The following is a 22,099-nucleotide window of genomic DNA, read 5'->3' on the forward strand; positions in this document are numbered from 1 at the left end:
CAGCCCCTTCCCCCACACAGCCCGGAGCTGACTTCCAGCGATTGAGCGCGGGGGTTGATGGGAGTGCGCCGGTCCAGAGTCACGTGAGGGAGTTTAGTCGCCCCACTCCCGAGGGCAGCCATTTTCTTAAAGGCTGCTAAGCTTACGACCCAGTGAGAGTGCGAAGATGAGAAATCGAGGTTGCTTTCGGGTCTAGTTATGAACTCTGGGGGGGAGGAACGGAGAGAAAAGGCCCCACCACTCAGACCTATAGGTGTCTGATTCAAGGTGTCCCTCAACTTGTTTCCTTGGTCTTCAAAAAGAACTAGCAGTGAAGCAAGCGCAGAAGATGGGGTCTTGGCCATTTAAACAGATACAAATGGCAAGGCCTAGGATGGAAACCTTACGGGCTGAAATACGTCCGCGAGCTACGAGAATGGAGTCCGGGTCCTTTAAGGGTGCATACGAAAGGGAGGAGTCTAGAGCGGAAGTTGTAGCGCAGCACCGAAGTCCGGCACTTGAAGGGCGGAAGTAGAGTGGCTAGTCTTGTAGTTATGGCGCAGGAAGAGGAAGATATTAGAGATTACAATTTGACAGAAGAGCAGAAAGCGATAAAGGCCAAGTATCCTCCAGTCGTTCGGAAGTACGAGTGTGAGTAGCTGGCTCACTTCTCTGTTCAGGCACACGGGCAGCCTCTCTGCTTACCCGCGGCTTCCGGCCTTGGCTTTTACTTTGCCCCATAGGTGCTTCAGGCATGATTTTATTGCGCCCTGAATTGTAGCCTCCTGTACTTTACCCGGGTATGCTGAAGGAAAAAATCACCTGGGCTGAGAGTCGGGAAACCTGGGCTCCCACATTTACAGTCTCTTGATTATCTTCCACATGTGCTAATTCTAAAGATAACCGTATTTTCAAGCGTTTGCGGCGTTGTCGCCCACAAGTATCTTCAATAGTGGGATAGAGTGTGGCCAGGTTAGAGAACTCGGAAAGCTAAGTGGGAGAGTTTTTTTTTTTTTTGCCGGCCGACCGGCAATGTTAATGACTCTTAACGTTGGTGTTACCGGCACCACACTCTACCGATTTGGCTAACCGGCCTGCCCAGGTGTTTTACTTCTATCGTGTTAGTAAAAAGACCTGGTTTTGGCATTTATTAGCTTAGTGACTTTAAGCAAATCACATAACCCTTCCGTGTACAGTCCAATGAGTTTTGATAAACAGATACATCTGTGTAACCAACACTGCAAAGATAAACACGACTGGACATAAGTGGTGAAAACAGATTTTATTCAGTAACTTACTGACAATTGGGGGAAAGCTGAGCTCCTCTTTGGAGCTGATTGGGCATTTTAAAGGGAGAGTAAGGGAGGGGAGAAAGTAGAGCTTAGCAGAGTCAGAGAATTGAAAAAGTACAAAGGATTGGTCAGTTTAAATGTGATAGGTCAGCTGTGTCTGCTAGTTGAAAGTTTTTGAAGATAGGATTCTGTCCTCCCACAGAGACTGGGAGACAGAGACCTTATTCTTCCTGATGATTACATTTCAAAGGAATGGCTCACAGGTCCTTGAGAAAGAGGCTTCTGAGTTGTAAAAGATACATATTCACAATTGTAATCCCTTTTTAGTACAAGCTCTAAGAAAGGGAGTTCAGGGGCCTATGTCAAGTGTTGGCTAGAACAAACAATTCTCCTGGCCCTTTTGAGATTTCTCAGACAGGCATTTTACTTTATTTTATTTTATATGGCAGCTGGCCAGTACAGGGATTGAACCGTGGACCTTCGTGTTATTATCAGTACCAACACTCTAACCAACTGAGCTAACTGGCCAGCCCTAGGCAGTCGTTTTAATGGTTGGGGGGAGGATCGAATCATCCTAGGGACATGGCCTTATGCTGCTAGAAGCCACGTTAGAGTTTGGTGAAGTGCAGGGGTTTGGGGGCTGGCCAGTTAGCTCAGTTGGTTAGAGCGCAGCATTATAACACCAAGGTCACGGGTTTGGATCCCTGGACCAGCCATGCGCCCAAGAAAAAAAAAAGTGCAGAGGTTCAGATGGAGTTCTGTAGTTTCTCAACATAATATTTTGAGATTCATCTCAACACATGTATCAGTAGTTCATGCTTTTTAATTGCTTAATAGTAGTATTCCATTGTATGATTATACCTCAGTTTATCTGTTCTCTTATTGGTGAATATTGGATTTTTAAATTTTGGAAATAAAATTGCTGTGAACATTCTTATATCTTTTTGTGAACACATGCTTTCATTTCTCTAGGGTTAATACCAGTTATTTTCTTTTGTGTGTCATTTCTGCTGGTCATTGAGCCCCATACAGCCTAAAACTTAAGTCCTCAATAATATTTCTGAGTGAATTAGAGATGAATTTGAACCTCAAGTGCTACCAGAAGACAGTGTGTTATGGTGCAATGTGTGCTAAACTGGAAGTCAGAAAACCTCAGTTTTAGTCCCAACTCTGCATAGTCCTGAACAAGTCATACAGTCTCTCAGCATTTCAGGTTTCTTCTTGTAAGTGAAAGAATTATATTAAATGATCTCCAAGAATTCCTTTTAGCCATAATGTTCTGTGGTCTAAAGTGGGAAGAATTGATGGAAGTCACAGTATGGGTGAAGAATATAACCTCTGAAAATGTTGAGATAACAGAAGCAATGGGAGCATGCTATAGTAGCTGTTGTTACTTTCTGGTGTGGGAATATAGGGAAAAAAGCTCATGATGAATGTTGTGGAGCTAACTTTATCTAGGTTTAGGCTAGCTGTTCATGAAAAGGTGAGACAGAGAGAAATCTAGGATTTTATATCTTTGATGATGACGTAGTTCCTAGAATTTTAGATTATTCACACAGTAGATATTTACAAAAGATACAGATTTGTCTCATTGAAGAAAAGTAATAGCAGAAAATGGCATTTGTTTACTCAGAGACTGTAATGTCTTAGACACTTTTTAGGTCACCTGGATGACCCTGGCCCTGCTGCCTTCCAGAAATTGTCATTCCTTTAAATATAAACCTTGGCTGTAAAAAAAATAACCTTGAGCTGGCCGGTTAGCTCAGTTGGTTAGAGCACCACCTTGTAACACCAAGATCAAGGGGCCAGCCAAAGACAAACAGAAATACTCCTAACAAAGCGATTACAAAACAATTAACTTTGTTGAGTAAATGGATAGCAAAAGGTATAAATTGCCCCACATTTTTTTCTCTTTAAGCATGATGTTCTTAATAATTATGAACTAGAGTTATTTTCTTGTGATTTGAGAGTCAAGTTTAGTGAATAATAAGTGTTTTTCCCTCTCTCTCTCAGATTTGGACCACACAGCAGATGTCCAGTAAGTATAGCTGGAGTTTGTCCCTTTGAAACTGTCTTTAAATAGGAAGGCCAAGTATTTTTTTTTTTTTTGTCTTTTGTCTTTTTTCCGTGTCCGGCAACGGATCGCAACCCTGTGTTGCCCCTGTACCGGACCGGGGACCGGCAACGGGATCGCAAGCCTTGGTGTTGCTCCCGCGCCTCGCTCAGCCAGTGAGCGGGAGCCGGTCTGTATATGGGATCCGAACCCTCGGACGGGAGCGCCGCCGCGCTTCCCAAGCGGCGCACTATCCAGTGCGCCACCGGGCCGGCCCGGAAGGCCGGGAGCGCCGCCGCGCTTCCCAAGCGGCGCACTATCCAGTGCGCCACCGGGCCAGCCCGGAAGGCAAAATATTTTAATCTTGGTGTCCCTAGTTTTAATTTTTCTTCTCTCATTTTGGTTCTTCACAACATGAAAATGATGATTTAAAAGCACTCAGTTTCAGTGCCATTAAATTGATTGAGGCCTTTAGTTTTGTATTTGTGATGCTGATTTTATTTCGACTTTGCCATCAAGTTTTCTTTCTCGTGGTGCATTATATTACACAGAACATGCGTGTGTTTCTTTAGGTTACACGCATGGGGAAATACTCTGGAAGAAGCATTTGAGCAATGTGCAATGGCCATGTTTGGTTACATGACAGATACTGGGACTGTGGAGCCCCTCCAAACAATAGAAGTAGAAACCCAAGGTAAGTGCTTTATTCACAAGGAAGAAATTGTTATACAAATGTGTGGTATACTACATAATTGTGTATATTTTCACAATAAGAACAACAAAACTGGGTATGAGCCTGTTCTTTCTCTTTCAGCTAGCCTAAGAAATTCATTGCACTTTTAAATTCAAACAAGTTTTTAGAGGCCAGAATTATTATTATTATTTTATTTATTTATTTATTTATTTTGCATCCGGCTGGTCCAGGGATCCAATGGCCATACTCTAACCAACTGAGCTAACCGGCCAGCCTAGAGACCAGAATTATTAAACATCATACTATTATGGCTCTCTTTGATCCTGTGTAGGAGATGACTTACAATCTCTTCTGTTTCACTTTTTGGATGAGTGGCTTTATAAGTTCAGTGCTGATGAATTCTTCATACCCCGGGTAAGCAAGGATTTTTCTTTTTTACTAAGCAAATGGGTTCTTAGTTCATATTTTAAAATAGAATGAGTGAATTAAAATAGAAATGTGGGGCAAGACCAATCCATACAGATATGTAAGACGATACTGATTTGCAGAAATTATAATGACCATAAGCATTTTTCTTGACCTGAGTTTGCCTGTGTGTAAGCATTTTGTATTTAGAGCTCTGAATATGTACTTGTCACTAATCAGGATTGTGTGATAAGAATGCTCCTACAGTCTTCATCCACACTTTTTATGTCTCCCAAGTTTGATTTATGTTTATATCCATTCATATGTTCCTTTTGTTCTGTTTGAAATTTAGCAGCTCTGTCATGGCCTAAGTTAAATTGCTGCTTTTGGTTTTCTTTAACGTGAAAAAAGGAAAAGTCAAATGAGAGATTGCTTGCTCTGTCATCCTCTAGAAGGGAATACCTCTCCAACATCATTGTTATTTAAAATACAAGACCCTTTGTGCTTTCATAATTTCTCCATTCTCTCCCTTACTAGCTCCACTACATACACTCTACCGAGTCCCTCATCCTAGTAGTTCAGGTGCTTACAATAGTATGTAAAAATAGGCTGAGAGTGATTGAAATCTTATATTCTCTTCCTCTACCATGTATCTCAAAAAGAAACTCTTTTGACTCATGGTTTGTTTGGGTTTTTTTGGTGGCTGGCTGGTATGGCGATCCAAACCCTTGACCTTCGTGTTATCAGCACCATGCTTTAACCAAATGAGCCACCTGGCCAGCCGCCTGACTCATGTTTTTAGATTGTACATTTTTCAAGAATACCTCCCTTAAATATGTTAGAAAAAAAACTTTATTTCCTTGAAATATGTTTAGTTTATTTTTCTATTTTAGTTAACATTTAAATTTTCTTTGCTTCAGAGAAGTTGTATGCTATTGTTTTCTGGAAAGGTAGTAACCTAGACATGATTTAATAGATGGTCTATGTAGGAAGAAGTGGGAAAACACACAGAAGTGTATTTTCTGTACAGTCTTACTCAGCAGCAATCAACACAGCAGACTGACTTCTGTGACCAAATGTGTGGGGAGTTCTCGCCATTGGCAAACAAGCCAGTTCTTCAGCGGACACCAGCTGGCTGTCCTCCAATTTAACTCAAATATATAAACTCCAGGTAGATAGCATCAAATCCCACAGGCTGAGTGCTCAGTCTCCAAGACTGCCCCCCCCTTCAGATGTCAGTCACAAGTCCAGTCCTCTGGTACTTCTGATCAACCAGCTATAAATCAGGGTTCCCACAGCCCTTTCCTTGGGTTCGATTAGTTTGCCTGAGTGGCTCACAGAACTCAGGGAAACATGTACTTACGTTTAGTGGTTTATTATTATTATTTTTTTTTAATTTTTTTTTTTTTGTCTTTTTTCGTTGAGTGGCTCACAGAACTCAGGGAAACATGTACTTACGTTTAGTGGTTTATTATTATTATTTATTTATTTATTTATTTTTTTTTTTGTCTTTTTTCATGACCGCTACGGGATCGCAACCCTCGGCGTTGCCCCCGCTCCTCGCTCAGCCAGTGAGCGGCCGGTCTGCATGTGGGATCCGAACCCTCGGCGGGAGCGCCGCCGCGCTTCCCAAGCGGCGCACTGTAGCAGTGCGCCACCGGGCCGGCCCCGTTTAGTGGTTTATTATAAAGGATATTACAAAGCATACAGATGAAGAGATGCATAGGGCAAGGTATGGGGGGAGGGGCACAGAGCTTCCATGCCCTCACTGGGTATGCTACACTTCGGACACCACATGTTGAGCTATCTTGAAGTTCTCTGAACACAGGACTCTTGGGTTTTTATGGAGGCTTCATTACACAGTCATGGTTGATTAAATCATTAGCCAATGGTGATCAATTTAACCTTCAGTCCCTCTTCCCCCATTGGAGGTTGGAGGGTGGGACTGAAAATTCCACCTTTGTCTTTTCTGTGACCAGCCTCTGTCCTGAAGCTACCTAGGGGCTGCCAGCCATCAATAGTATACAAAAAGACTCATCATTTTGGAGATTCTAATGATTTTAGGATTTTTATGTCAGGTGATGGGGATGAAGACCAAATGTATATTTTCAAAATATCATAGTCTATTATGAACATGTTTTTAAATTGAAAATTTTTTTTCCTCTTTAGGAAGTGAAAGTACTTAATATTGATCAAAGAAATTTCAAATTACGGTCAATTGGGTAAGTGTTAACTCTTTTTAGTAGCAAGTCATGAAGGATGTTAAAGTTATATTCTTCACTGAATTCAGTGGGCAGGAGGACAGAAACATTAAATAGGTCAAAGGACCACTTGCATTCTGGTAGTGCTTTGTAGATTGAGCTTTGTAAGACACTTAGGAATGAGGGCTCACCTGAGCTTTGGAGGACCAGAAACTTGTCAGAATAAAGTTGATTCTGATTGTTAAGCCCGATTCCCAATTTGTTGATTTTTAGGGAGGAAAAAAATACATGTGTGTGTGTACATGTATGTAGAATTGCTAAATGGCACAGCGTAAAGCCCAGTTTGGTGGATGAGAAACACTGACACATCCATTCTCATAGATCTTCTCTTCTAGACCCATTCAAACCAGTTCCTTCCATTCACAAATTATACTTTTCCTTCCAGGGTTTGCAAATACTTGATTAGGTCACTTTGGTTGGACTTGTTTCCCAAGTTTCTTTAGTCCCTTAATTGTATATTTTAGGTTATTTATGTATATAGCTTATTTTTTCCATTTTATATTTAATTTTATTAGTTTCTTTTTGTAAAGTGAGGTCTTCTATTATTTCTCCCTCCTTTTTAACTTTTTTATGGGTAAGGAAACAGGCTTGTCCAAAGGTACTTACTTAGCTAATAAGTGGTTGAACAGTATTGTAAAACTTTGCTCTTTCTACTATACCACATTGTGATCTCCAGCTACATTAGTGTCAAAGGGAGAGAGGAGACTTATTCCAGATTCTAGGAGAGTACTTTTCTAGAGCCTTCTCTATACAGATCATGGACATTTTTGGGAAAGTTACAAAATGCAAACTAAGTTCAAATCATATTTTGCCTTTGCGGTACTCAGACCTGCTTTTTCCAATGGGAGATATTATTTAATTCTATAGCTCTGAGTACAGTAAGTTTTGAATACGCTACTCTGTTATGAAACAATATTTATTAAGCAGTATTTATTGAGAGTCCACCATAAGCACATTATTGGGGCATTTTTTTTTTTTTTGAGCCCTACTATTAATCTTGAGAGTAACCAGTGGCTTTTGCACACAAGTCCTTCAACACCTGCTAGCAAATCAAAATGAAATTTATAGCTCTCCTACTCCTCCCATCTCTTTTGCCTTTCTAGTATCTTAACCACATTTGTAAGGCTTATTTTTAAATATTTAAAGAGAGAATAAATGTTCAATCTTGGAAATCTTAATCATGTTTTAATTTTCCTTCTCAAGGTGGGGAGAAGAATTTTCATTGTCCAAGCACCCTCAGGTATGTTTTAAAATCCAGCCATTAAAAACATTTTATACTTCCTTCCCATAAAGTCTGTATATGTGACAGTAAAAAGTCATTCTAATAATTGGTGTTGAGTAGTAAGTTTTTTCCCAAACTTCTCTGAATTGTCTGGATATTGTGTTAAAATACTGTAATTTCACACATCCGATTTGGTGTTTTAGTAGTTAGCATTGAGTTCTAGGGTCAGGTTTTGTTACAGATTGTTGTGGGACTTAAGTCCCTTTGCTTTTTCAAGCTTTGGTTTCTTCTCCTAGAATGAAGGTTTTGGACTAGAGGTTATCTAAAATTCCTCCTACCTTCTCTATTTCTCTAGATTCTGTATTTGCCAGCTTATGTGACCTCCCTCTGTAATAGGCAAATCTGTTGCAACATGGGTTGGCAAATTTTTCTTGTAAAGGGCCAAATAAAAAGTGTTTTAAGATTTCTGGGACAAGAGCAGTAAGAGAGCAACTACTCAATTCTTTCGTTATAGCACTAAAGCAGTCATAGATAACACATAAATGAATGACTGTGGTTGTGTTCCAGTAAAACTTTATTTATGGATATTGAAATTAGAATTTCATATCCTTTTCAAATGTCATGATATATTATTTTGATTTTTTTTTTCCAACCACTCAGAGATATAAAAATCATTCTTATTTTGTGGGACTCTGCAAAAACATGTGGCAGGCCAGATTTGGCCCGTGGGCTGTAGTTTGCTGACCCTTGTGTTTAAGTCAAGGGGGGTTAAATTAGTTGTAGGTGACTGGGAAATTTTGGTTGCTTCCAGTAACTGCAATATTATTTCTTCAACAACGATATAGGGCCGGCCCGTGGCTCACTCGGTAGAGTGCGGTGCTGATAACACCAAGCCAAGGGTTGAGATCCCCTTACCGGTCATCTTTTAAAAAAAAAAACAACGATATAATAAAATGAAGGCTGGCGAGGGATTTGTGAGCCATAGCCATTTGGACAAGTTTGGGAGGAGGGAGATACATAAAAAGAAGAGAAACCAGCAGAGAGGGGTGTGTGAATTGAAAACATATTATGATACAAATGGCACAGTGAGTATTTCTAAGGGAAACTAGTATATTTGGGGCATAACATAACATTTTAAGGAGACGGTCTGGCCGGTTAGCTCAGTTGGTTAGGGTGCAGCCTTATAAAACCAAAGTCATGGGTTTGGTTCCCTATACCGGTCAGCCACTAAAAAATAAATAAATAAAAGTTTTAAAAGGGGGTTGTAGCTGGCCAGTTAGTTCAGTTGGTTAGAGCACAGTGTTATAACACCAGGGTCACAGGTTCAGATCCCTGCACTGGCCAGCTGCAAAAAACAAAAAACATTAAGGAGACATAATAGGGGATAACCATAACATATGCCTTTGGGTTTCTTTCAGAGGGGGAATACTGCTATGAATAGGACAATAATGTGGCCTAGAAGGGTGGTTCTATTCCCTGAAGTTAATAGAAAATGATTAACGCAGTATGCCAGTAATACGAAATACTGAAGAGCTGGCTAATGAAATAGTAAAGTGTTAAAGTACAATGACTCCATTTCCCTAAACTGAACACGTGGGAAGTACTTTACTTCTTTTGCTCCACTCTTCAAAATTCAATGAAATACCTATATAGATAGCATGAGATAACCTGGTCCCTAAGACCAGGCCAGCTTATCAAATTTCAGATATTCTAAATTCATATTAGCCACTTGGAGTACTCAGAATGGATTATACTAACTTAATTTTATTTACTGCTAACAGTTTTTGAGGCAAGCAAATATAAATACGAAAGGATTAATAGAATCAAATTAAATGTTGAAGCCTCTATATACAGCTGGACTTTAATTAATGGGTGAGGCTTTTGAAGAAAGAAGATGAAGTGAATTATTTATTTTTGAAAAATGTACAGTTAAAAACCAAAAGAATTCTCAGAATCCTAGACAATTTTTTTTTTTTTTTTTAAGATGACCGGTAAGGGGATCTCAACCCTTGGCTTGGTGTTGTCAGCACCACGCTCAGCCAGTGAGCAAACCGGCCATCCCTATATAGGATCCGAACCCGTGGCCTTGGTGTTATCAGCACCGCACTCTACCAAGTGAGCCACGGGCCGGCCTAGAATCCTAGACAATTTTATGCCTACTAACAAAAGATGTATTTTACACACAACACAAAACCTTTTCTCTCTTGCTTTTTCATTTGGAATTCGCCTTTGTTTTTGTGTCAGAAACCAAAAAAAAGTAATCTACTGCTGCTTTGATTCCAATGATCTGTACATGGTATATCAGCTAGAGTGCTGTTTTTGAATTTAACATACAAGGGGTCTTCAAAAATTCCCTGTACCTACCTAAAAAAAAAAAAAGATTCATATTATCTTTTAATAAAAGGCGAAAGACTTATATCTTTCTTTTTTAAAAGATGACCGGTAAGGGGATCTTAAACCTTGACTTGGTGTTGTTAGCACCACGCTCTCCCAAGTGAGCGAACCAGCCATCCCTATATAGGGATCCGAACCTGTGGCCTTGGTGTTATCAGCACCAAACTCTCCCAAGTGAGCCATGGGCTGGCCCTTATACTTATTTTTTGATTCTGTTTTTCCATGAACTTTTTGAAGTACCCTCATATTACAAAATCTAGGGACCCAATATAAATAATCTTATTTTAGAGTTTTACCATGTAACAGTCTTCTTATTTTTTTATATAAATGATCAAATAACCTTTCAAAGCAAAAAGGACCTTTTTTTTTGGTGGCTGGCGGGTACAGGGATCTGAAAAAGGACTGTTTTATGAATAGAGCATTAAAATATCTGGTTCCTGGAATATTTCCTGGTTTAAAAATATCTTCTTGGTTTTAATTCTGTCCTTATTTCTCTCCACTAGTTCATATCCATCCATCCATTAATTCATACATACATTCAGCAAATATTTATTGAATGCCTACAATGTGCCAGACATTATTTTAGGCACTTTAGGTAGAGAGGGAACAGGACAAAGGAAGTCTGTACCGTCACTGAGTTTAAAAATCTAGTGAGACAAGAGAGTCAGACAAACATGTAAACAAATAAATAATATAATTTCAGTTAGTGAACAGCACTATCAGGGTAAGGTAAGAGTGGCTGGGAAAGGGGAAAAGGTGGTCAGAAAAGGCATATCTTAGGAGGTGACATTTAAGTAGAGGCCAGAGATGAGAAATGAGTAGAGATATTGGGGAAGAACTTTCTAGGCAGAAGAAATGGGTGTGTAGGGCCTTAAGTGAGACAGATTATATTCAAAGAATAGCAAGGGCAGTACTGCTGGAGCTGAGAGAGTAAGGGAGAATAGTAGGAGACGAGGTTGTACAGGTAGGCAGGGCCATAGCCTCAAGGCTATGGTAGGGCATGTGGATCTTATTCTTAGTGTGATGGGAAGCCATAGGAGTATTTTAATCATGGGAATTATATGATTTGATTTGAGTTTTAAAATGACCAAGAATAGACCATAAAGTGGCAAGAATGGAAGCAGAAAATCCATTTAGGAGGCCTCTACAATAGTCCAGATGAGAGATGGATGGTGGCTTGGACTAGGATTACACTGGTAGAGGTGATGAGAAGTGATCAGATTTAAGATTTATTTTGAAGGTAGATGCTATACTGTTACTACGTGTAAGAATCAAGGGTATATAGGTGGGCCTGAATAACTGAGTACTTTATTTAGGAAAGGCTGGGGGAAGGGCAGGTTTTTGAACATGTGGTGTTTGAGATGCCTGTTAGACATCTAAATGGAGATATTGGATAATAGGCATTTGGCTACAGGAAGATTTGTTTAGGGGACAGGTATTCTGGACATATAAATTTGGGAGTCATCACTGAATAGATATTTATAGCCATTAGAGTAAATAAAATTACCAAGAAGTGAGTGTAAATAAGAAAGAGTCATGGGAGAACTGAACCTTGAGGCATTAAGTTTGAAAGGGAAGGAGCCAAAAAGAAGAAAAGGGAGGAGAGCCTAGTGAGAGGGAGCAAAAGAAGAGGGATGCCCTAGAAGCCAGACATCCAGTGCCACTGAGACTACTCAGAGTCAAGTAGGATAATGGGTTGAGACTTGACCATTGGATTTACTAATCAGTAGATAGTGTGTAGATATTTGGAATGGGTTAGAGAGGGGATGAGAGGTGAGAAAGTAGAGGCAGTATATAGATAATTTTTGGAAGAGATTGCAGAAATGGGGAACAGGTGGGTAGAACAGTAGTAGCTAGAAGGAAATGTGGATAGTACGGGAGAAGGTTTTTATTTTGTCTCGTTTAAGCTAGGAGATTTTGTAGCACCACTGTATGCCGAGTGGAAGTGATCTAGGAAAGAGGGGAAAAGTGATATGCTGGAGAGGGAGAGGATAATTTCAAAGACCTTAAGTGGGTAAGGGGGAGGGGGTGTGAAGGATCAAGTACTCAAGTGGAGAAGTCGGCTTTCTTGTAGGAGCAGGAACTTTTTTCAGAATATTTACTTTCTGCCAGTTGTTGCTAGAGTTAATAATTCAATGTCAGTATTCTTTTTTTTTCCTGTTTGTTTTTTCTCTAACCCCAACTTTAGGGAACGGAAGTAAAAGCAATAACATATTCAGCAATGCAGGTCTATAATGAAGAGAAACCAGAAGTTTTTGTGATCGTTGACATTTAAGACACCGAAAAAAGAAAAAGACTCCTGTGAAGGACTTTATTTTCTTCTTCCTTTTCAGAAGATACCATGATTTACATTCCGTAATATCTTTTGATATACGGAAATTTGCAAAATAGAAATTTTTAACTTAAAGGTATGATTTCAGAAATGGAAGATCAGGGCAACAGCCTTGGTCTGTGTTCCCCAAATATTCAGACTTTAAAGAATTCTTCAACTCCTGAGGGGCTGTAATGGTCTCTCATTTGTTAATTCCCTGCTGTGGCAGCAGGTGCCTCACATCCTTCCAGTGGAGTACAAGCCCTGCAGCCAGGCTCCAGAAGGGGTCACTGGTATAAGCAGCAGCCTGGGACTGACTCAAACTAAAAAGAATAATTTGAGAAAACAGATTTCTACACCTAGAATTTTGCTTTCTTCCAAATTGGTTAAGACACATTTTCTGTATATATGTTAGGGGAGGGTGTGTCTAAGTAGTTTTAGTTTGCTGTGGGACAGAGCCATCCTGTATTCCAATTGGTTTTCTTAGAAGAAATAATTAGAAGACTTCTCTAAAAAGAGCTCTGATTTTCACTCTGTGTTTCACTTTTTTAAAGCACTGATTATGACACTTTCCTATTTGGTCATTAAAAAATTACATCCTACACTTTACAAACGGCTCTTCCTTCTTACATGTAATTTTTTTTTAAGCCAGTATGTGTATACGGTTAGAGATAAAAAGGAGAATTTTTTTAAAATTTCTTTTTTTTTTTTTAAACTACCTAATCTGTTTGTCTTTAAGGGGATAGGGGGCCAGGAAAATAACTTTAAAATGATCTGAAGTAAACATTGAAAAATTGTAAGCCAGTAACTGATATTTTTATTTTCCAAAAGAATTCTTGTATATCAACTCTAAATTGATTTTTTTAAAAAAATCTGGGGGCTGACCAGTTAGCTCATTTGGTTATAGCACAGCCTTATAACCCCAAGATCACGGGTTTGGTTCCTCATACTGGCCAGTGACCAAAAAAACCAAAAGAACTCAAATCTGGGATGAGCATTATTATTGTTATTAGGTTTCAGCACCTCATGGGAAATTTATTTAAATCAGCATAATTTCTCAGTGGTCAACCTCTATTGAATTTAAAGAAATTTTTTCATCAACTTTGTTTCTGAGGTTTACTAATAAATAGATTAAAAGGGTCTAAATGAAAAAAATGATATTCTCAGGGACAAGATTCTAAAAGTCGTAAAATCAAGTTAAAACTGCTTTGTTTCATTTCTCATCGACAATAAGACTTTGCATCTAACTTATTTTAAATTGTCAAATGTGGTGTTAATACATATATGTGTTTGTGTGGAAGAATAATAGTTCTACATTAGGTTAATTAATTATTAAAAGTCAAATCTGATCACTTTAAATTACCAAAGATACAAAGACAAAAATTTCAGCATGCAGTATTGAGCCTAGATTCACAATTAAAAGGAAAAAAATGATCAATAGATGTCATAAGTAAGTGTATAAACCTTTTCAAAAAGTGGTTATGCAGAGAACAATCATATAGTGGAAATAGACCTCATCTCTAGAAAACACATTTGTTAAGCTTAGAAACAAGATATGAATTATGTATACCGTTGCTGCAATGAAAAAATACAATTGTTGCTTGAAAATTTCATTACATCATCATAACTTATTAATAGTTAAAAGATCCAAACTTTTAAAAGTAGATGACTTTTAAAAAATGAAATTGCTTTAGTTTGATTTGCATCTTTTTTCTAGTCCCTATTGATGTATTCTCCCTTGTGATCAAGAGTTTGCAAAGTTGTTTATTCATAAGCACATAAGAAAAGATTGCCACTGGGTGGTGCCAAATATCATAGTGTGCTGAACTTGAACTAAAAGTAAGAGATTAGTTATGTGCTTTCTAAGTGCTCTCTCTGAGCGCTATATTATTTTTCTGAGTATTTAACAGAAAGTAAGGTTAATGAAGAGTAGGCCAAGAGCCTGTGGTTTGAAAAGCAATTCTTCAAATGAATATATGGCAGAATCACTGGAGTAGTGCTTCTTAACCTTCTTTATACTCAGGCACATTTTGTAAATTTGAATTGTAGTTCTTCAAGCAAAAAATGTGAACAATGGAATACCATGAAGGTAAGGGAAGAGCCAAATCCAAAGTAAGAACTCAGACTGGCTGGTTAGCTCAGTTGGTTAGAGCACAGCCTTGTAACTCTGAGCTGAGGGGTTTGGATCCTTGTACTGGGCCAGCTGCCAAAAAGAAAAAAAAGAGCTTGAGAGTTGGGATCTATTGAAACCAAATGGGTTACATACTTGCCTAGGAAAAAAAAGTGAGTTAGTAATATCTCCTACCACCAGCAGTATATAATGGAGTTCAGTAAAAACAAGTCAGATGTGGGGCTGGCCCATGGCTCACTTGGGAGAGAGTGTGGTGCTGATAGCACCAAGGCCACGGGTTCAGATCCCTGTGTAGGGATGGCCAGTTAGCTCACTTGGGAGAGCATGGTGCTGACAACACTGAGTCAAGGGTTAAGATCCGCTTACTGGTCATCTTTAAAAAAAAAAAAACAAAGTCAGATGTAATTATGCAACACGAATTACATTTATATTTATAATAAAGTTATAATAAATAAAGTTTATATTTATATAAAGTTATAATAAAGTTATATAATATTTTAATGTAAATATCAAAATTTAACTTGTGTTCACTTTAAAATATGCCAAAATTAAGATACTGAATAGAAGAAAAATGAATATTACCCTTTATATGTGAAGCTGGCATTCTTGATCCACCAGCAGCAACACATATTTTGTTTATTTTTAGTTTATTCATTGAAATGGTTGCAGTAGCTGTCACCAGACTCTTCTGCTAGTTTCAGATATGTGTTTTGGCCTATGAGGCAGATTTTCCCCTCTGCAGAGCTAATTGGTTTAAATGGAGAGTGAATCTTATCCTTACATGAAAACTGGTTAGAAATGTCTCAACATTTTCTCTTACCCCATCACATACTTACTTATCTTCACTTCTCTGTTTCATTCTCCTTTCTGGGCTGCCTTTCCCATTACTCATAAAGTAGGGGCAGCAAACCCACTGCCCAGGGAGGGAGGAAGGGAATGGGATTGGCTGTGAGTATTGAGCTGAGGGTTTATACAGTGTCTAAGGGGGCAGCTGCCTCTCATTTATAACCCTTGTTGATAAGTGGGAATATAAGCCGTGTTGCAGCTTTTCATGACATCCCAGAAATTAGGATTTTTATGTGAAAGCTAATTTGGGGAAGAAAAAAAAACTCTATGGATCATCATAATGAAGGTCAAACAAATTGTGTGTGGACTGAATCTGGTCCACAGGTTCTAGTTCACAAGCTCTGCTTTAAAGCCCACCTCAAATCCTACCTACCACCAGAGATCCTCACTAATTATTCCAGCCCAGTTATCAGTGGTTTTCTCTGAACTGTGCCTAGCTAGTTAGCTTTAAAGATTTGCCAGCTTACTCAATTTTACAATTATTTAATGTTTCCTAGTCTTTTCCCTCTGAATAGAAAGCTCCCAGATGGCTCATAATAGGTGGTCACTTAGTAATGATCAATGGATTAAAAATTTTAGGACTACATAAAACTCTTAGGCAGAGACTGTAGGTCAACTCCTTGAGCAAATCTCAAGAGCATAAGATCTCAAGTCACAAGCCTTGATTTCTAACCCTTCCTCTACTGACCTTGGATCTACTTCCTTATCTATGTATTATGGGTATTTGTGATTTCTCAGTTCCTTTCCAGTTCTAAATTTCTGTGATCCAGTAATACATTTTAAACAACTTAGCTGAAAAAGGTATTTGTTACTATAACAATTTTTGGTTGTTTAGCCTAAAAGGTCCATATCGCACCATCAGAGTCTGTTCACCTAATCTGACAGTCATTGTCATGGGCATGGTAGTGTGTAACATTATGGCAGTGGCTTTTCAAGAAAGTAAAAATAGTGATATGATGATCTTTATCTTTTATCTTTATCTTTTATCACTAGTGCCTCTCCGTCTAAGAAGGCTAAGTGGTTATGGGTCACCACAGCCACTATTGCCAATTCTTTCTACTTGGTCTGTGGAAGAGAATGTTCAAAGAGAACCGTTTATATCCTCCTCAAGGTGGGGGAAATGCCATTATGAACTAAAGTACTGGCTTACCGCCATCCTCCTGTCTGTCCTTCAGAAGGCTTAGGGATTTTCTGTTTCTGCCCAGTAAATAGCCCAGTACTACCTTTGCCACAGAGAGACTATGAGACTGAGAATTTAGTTTCCTCACCTAAGAAACCAGGAAATTGGAAAAGATCTTCCAAAAGCTTCCAAAGCAAACATTGTCACTATCTGGTGACTATCGTAGTTTACCAGTGTTATTTCCCATCTAATATGCTATGTACATTTTTTGTTTTATTCCTTGTAAGTGCTTAATGTTAAATTCTAGACAGACATGTAAAAAAGTACTCTTAGAAAGGGCTGACACACTTATTTTGTCATAAGCACATATCCATGTCTCTTTTTTTTTTCCTGGCTGGCCAATATGAGGACCCGAACCCTTGGTGTTACAAGTCTGTGCTCTGACCAACTGAGCTAACTGGCAGCCTACAGTTCTGCACTACACAAAACATTTTTCCCGGTGCTTTCACCTGGAAAATATTACCCATTTGTCCTTCTAGCAATTTTATGTATAGTACATTCTACATTTTTTTCCTTTTCTTTAGTAGTGGAGAAACAGATCTACGTTGTTATCTATAAGAAAACTAGTGACACCTAAAACCATTGGGGTATAAGAGACAGATTTGGGACTTCAGACTTCATTCAATGTTATTTATACAACATCCTTTAACATATAAGGATACCTCAAAAAGTTCACAGAAAAGTGGGATTAAAAGATAATAATCTTTCCATGAACTTTCTGAAGACCCCCCCATATGACAAATCACATGTTTTTTCTTTTGACCCAAGTAATAACCCTTTGAGGTGAGTACAGCAGCTATCATGTTATATATTTAAGGGAACACTTAACATTTGGGTGGTATTTGTAAGGTGCAATTCAAAAAAAGGTGGCTGGCATGTGCTGTCCCATTTTCTCTGACAAAAACTTCAAAAGCTAGTTTATTTCGTAAAAAGATTTTAGCTGTACACTTACCTGGTTTCCTAGAACAAGACAGTAGAAAATAGTGGATTTCTACTATTTCTTCCTGCTTCCAAATAAATATACAAGTGTGTGCATGTTTTAAATACTTCCAAGTATAAACTTTTTTCTTTTTTTTGGCAGCTGATCAGTACAGGGATCTGAACCTGTGAACTTGGTGTTACAAGGCCATGCTCTAACCAAGTATAAGTTTTAAGGACATTATAATCATAGGTTCAAATCCTGACTCTGTAATTAACTATCTGTATGAGTTTAAGAAAGTTTGTTAAACTCTCTGAGCCTCAGTTTTCTGATCTCTAAAATGGGGATAATAACCATTAACAAACCAGGTGTCCCCACCATTGCTAGGGGTAGTTAAGAATATTATTTTTTTTTGGGGGGGGAAGAAAAGTTATTTTGTAAGACGAGAAAAGTAATTTTGGAATTATAATTGGAGTTAGGGAATTTAAACACCTGTACTAACATTTCATTTTGAGGATACTGAGTGTAGTAGGTATTAGCACAAAGTGGAGCAGATAACTGGGCTTCAAGTCTTGGTTCTGCCACTTACTAATTATACTTTGGGCACGTTCCTTAACCTTTCTGTGCCTTAATTTTCCTATCTTATTTTTTATTTTATTTTTTTTTAAAAGATGACCGGTCAGGGGATCTTAACCCTTGACTTGGTATTGTCAGCACCACGCTCACCCAGTGAGCTAACTGGCCATCCCTATGTAGGGATCCGAACCCGTGGCATTGGTGTTATCAGCACCACACTCTTCCCAAGTGAGCCATGGGCCGGCCCAGTATTGCCCTTTTTGTAGCCTGGTAAGCCTGTTCTATTGCCTAAGTCCAATCCCAGGGGGCTCCTTTCTTTGTTAATGCATACAGTGGGTGTGCCATTTGAGCCATATGGGGTACAAAAGCTCTCAAATACCCCAGAAGTCCCAAATATATCTGTAGCTGAGCTACAGTTGTGGGTTGAGGGTATGCCTGTATCTTATCTGTAATAGCTTCTGGGATGACCCTGGTCTTATCCGACCAGACCACTCCTAAGAATTTGACTGACAGCCCAGGCCCTTGTACTTTGGCTGTGTTCATGGCCCACCCACATTGTTCCAAATGGCTTAGCAGCGTTGGAGGTGCCTGGGTTAAATCTGTAAGAGAATCAGAGGTGAACACCACATCATCAATGTAGTGAAACATTGTAACCATGCTGGGCTTTGTCCCCTTGGCTAGGTCCCCAGCCGCTAAACCGTGACAGATGGTCGGGCTATGCAGATAACCTTGGGGCAATACTTGAAAGGTCCACTGCCTCCCTTCCCAGATGAAGGCAAACTGATCTTGGCCATCAGCCAAGATTGGAATAGAGAAGAAAGCATTTGCAAGGTCCAATACATAATAAGTTCCCAGCTGAGTCATCAGCTGATCCATCAAGTCATGAACCGAAGGCACGGCTGCATGCAAAGGAGGCAGTACTTTGTTTAGTTCTTGATAGTCTACAGTAATTCTCCAGGTACCATCAGGTTTTTTCACTGGCCATACCAGAGCATTAAATGGGCTGTGAGCTGGACGAATAATGCCAACTTTTTCTAACTCCAATATAGTTATCAGCACCACACTCTCCCAAGTGAGCCATAGGCTGGCCCTTCTGCTGATATTTTTAAAAACATGATTTTGAGGTATGCCTTTAAAGCATGGAAAGGACATCAAATTAGGAGACTATTATTATGAAGGGAAAAGAGAGTTAATATCATTAAGACAGGGTCTGGCTGGCGGGCTTGGTTAGTTAGAGCACAGCCTTGCAACACTAAGGGTCAAGAGGTGGGTCACCGCACTGGCCAGACCAGTCAGCAGCTAAAACAAACAAAAACCCATATACAAAAAAAACCCCAAAACATATATATATATATATATATATATATATGTTTTGGGGTTTTTTTTGTATATGGGTTTTTGTTTGTTTTAGCTGCTGACTGGTCTGGCCAGTGCGGTGACCCACCTCTTGACCCTTAGTGTTGCAAGGCTGTGCTCTAACTAACCAAGCCCGCCAGCCAGACCCTGTCTTAATGATATTAACTCTCTTTTCCCTTCATAATAATAGTCTCCTAATTTGATGTCCTTTCCATGCTTTAAAGGCATACCTCAAAATCATGTTTTTAAAAATATCAGCAGAAGGGCCAGCCTATGGCTCACTTGGGAGAGTGTGGTGCTGATAACACCAAAGCCGTGGGTTCAGATCCCTATATAGCGATGGCTGGTTAGCTCACTGGGTGAGCATGGTGCTGACAACACCAAGTCGAGGGTTTAGATCCCCTTACCGGTTCTTTAAAAAAAAAATAATAATAAAAAATAATAAAAATAAAATATCAGCAGAGTTCTTTACATGTTATCTATATTCACTTTATGTTAAAAAGTTAATAAATGTTATATATTTCCTGCCCAAATTATTTGTCTAAGTTCCAGCTAGGGTCTGGGTGCTTGGAGGCTTCAAATGATAGGCACTAGGGTATTTGTTGACTGAGTAAGTGAATGTACTTCTGGCATGTGATACTTTCTACCATACATCATTATTGACCATATGTACATATCTCTCCCCAACTGGAATGTAGAGTTCCCTGGGGACTTCATTTCATTCCTCTGCCATGCATGTGGTAGGGGTTCCAGAAATTGTTATGAGTACCTCACCTTCCAATATGTGGATATTTTTTATCTATGTATTCTACATAAAGGTAGGAGTCAAGGCCTCTTTCCAGTTTCCTTCTTGTGACTTCCCAACTCTCTGATCTTAGCCAAGTCTTTTTGCCACTCTGAGCCTCAATTTCCTCATCTGGAAAGTGGCCATATAGTACCTACCTCATAAAGCTGTTGGATTAAAACATCTCTTGCTCAATATTCTTCTTTCAAAGAGATATGGTCTCAAAAGGGAAGGAAGGAAGGAAGAAGAGGAGGAAAGAAAGAAAAAAGGCAGGCATTCAGGGTAAATTTGAAGAATGTCCATGAGGTGCCCCTGGCCAAGCCCGTCAAGCAATACTAGGTAGGCTCTTCACAGATGGGAGCCATTCTCTCCCACAGATGCCCAGGTTCGGCCTGGTGCCTTATTGGTTCTTGTTGGCTCTTACTGGCTGTTGTGGCGAAGCCCAGGATAGCTGGCTGCGGGCACAGTCCCCGCTGTGCTGGAGTAGTAGGGGGTGCAGGCGACTTGGGGGATGCCTAAGGCAATGAAGTTCTGTGTCCTACAGAACACAATGTCATAACCTGACGTAACATCACGTAACTTCCTAGGGCGAGGATAAGATAGGTTAGCTCTCGGCAGTAGGTCACGGTTTTAGGCACAGGTCACAGCATCTGACGGCGTGTAGTTGTCTTCGTTGCCCCCGAGTTGTGGTGTGGCTTTTGGGTCAGTTATTCAACTTCTCAAACCTTTGATTCCTCCTGTTTTAAATGAGGACTGCGTTGGGATCTATTTGCGCTGGTACCTGGCAAATGCGGGCTTTTTATTAGGCACCCGCTGTGCATGACAGAAAAATTTCTATACCTCTCCAAACCTAGCTTTAGGGGTATCTGGTGGGTCCGAGGCCTCTCCTGCAGTCTAGCTACCAAAATCTGAATGATGTTCCTAGCAATTATTTTATGGAATTCTAATGTGTAGCAATTTGAACTTCACAGTGCTTGTAGAGTGTTCTGGTTCCTTTCTATTAAGAGAAAACATTAAAACTTGCAAAATTTCAGGATATAGTATTCCAGTCACATATTCATAATATAGTTCTTTTATTTGTTTGAAGTACTGTGTGAATTCCCAGAATGTAATATCCATAATCAAATAAAATGCAAATTCATCTCAAAGTAAAAATGGGCTATTTTAGAATATCCACTTTATAGAGTGCTGATGTTATTTGTCCCTAATAAAAACTTTAGATAAGGGAACATACACAGTGTCTTGCAATTTTACAAAAATTAGTGTTTTTCTGGATGGAGCATCTGTATTTAAGATTTTTCCCTTAATGATAAGGTTGAGAACCAGTGGACTATAAGGTCGAATGGTCTTACTGTCTCTAGCATTTGTATGAGGACAGAGGAAACCTTAAATAGGGGACTTTTTTGTATGTTAAGAAATACTGAGGGCTGTCTGGTTAGCTAAGTTAGTTAGAGAGTGGTGTTAAAACACCAAGGTCAAGGGTTTGGATCCCGAAATAGGCCAGCTGCAAAAAAAAAGAAAAAAGAAAGAAAAATAAAAGAAACACTGGGAAGCTTTTCAAAAATATTTATGCCCATGCTACACCTGCCAGAGATTCTAATTGCCTAGGCATCTGTGTTTTTTAAGAGTTCCACAAGTAATTGATTCTTTTGTGTAGCCAAGGTTGAGAACTGGCAAAAATGTTCCATTCCCCCCC

The 22,099-nt window shown here is 39.3% G+C and overlaps 1 protein-coding gene across 2 annotated transcripts in view; it reads left to right on the forward strand.

Moving 5' to 3' along the window:
- The first annotated feature begins 396 nt into the window (after positions 1-396).
- Positions 397-22,099, forward strand: part of ZBTB8OS (zinc finger and BTB domain containing 8 opposite strand) — a 24,893-nt gene continuing 3,190 nt past the window's right edge. The window contains exons 1-7 of one of the 2 annotated variants that reach the window (XM_008581893.1): positions 421-630; positions 3,285-3,309; positions 3,897-4,018; positions 4,350-4,432; positions 6,593-6,645; positions 7,888-7,924; positions 12,489-13,220. In XM_008581893.1, coding sequence (XP_008580115.1) covers positions 534-630; positions 3,285-3,309; positions 3,897-4,018; positions 4,350-4,432; positions 6,593-6,645; positions 7,888-7,924; positions 12,489-12,575 — 504 coding nt within the window. In that variant the 5' untranslated portion in view covers positions 421-533 and the 3' untranslated portion in view covers positions 12,576-13,220. Of the gene's footprint in view, positions 631-3,284; positions 3,310-3,896; positions 4,019-4,349; positions 4,433-6,592; positions 6,646-7,887; positions 7,925-12,488; positions 13,221-22,099 lie in introns of those variants that run through there. The other variant, XM_008581892.1, reaches the window with a different exon arrangement.

Source organism: Galeopterus variegatus, unplaced genomic scaffold (assembly GCF_000696425.1).
Source record: "Galeopterus variegatus unplaced genomic scaffold, G_variegatus-3.0.2 Scaffold2485, whole genome shotgun sequence".
NCBI classification, from domain to species: domain Eukaryota; kingdom Metazoa; phylum Chordata; class Mammalia; order Dermoptera; family Cynocephalidae; genus Galeopterus; species Galeopterus variegatus.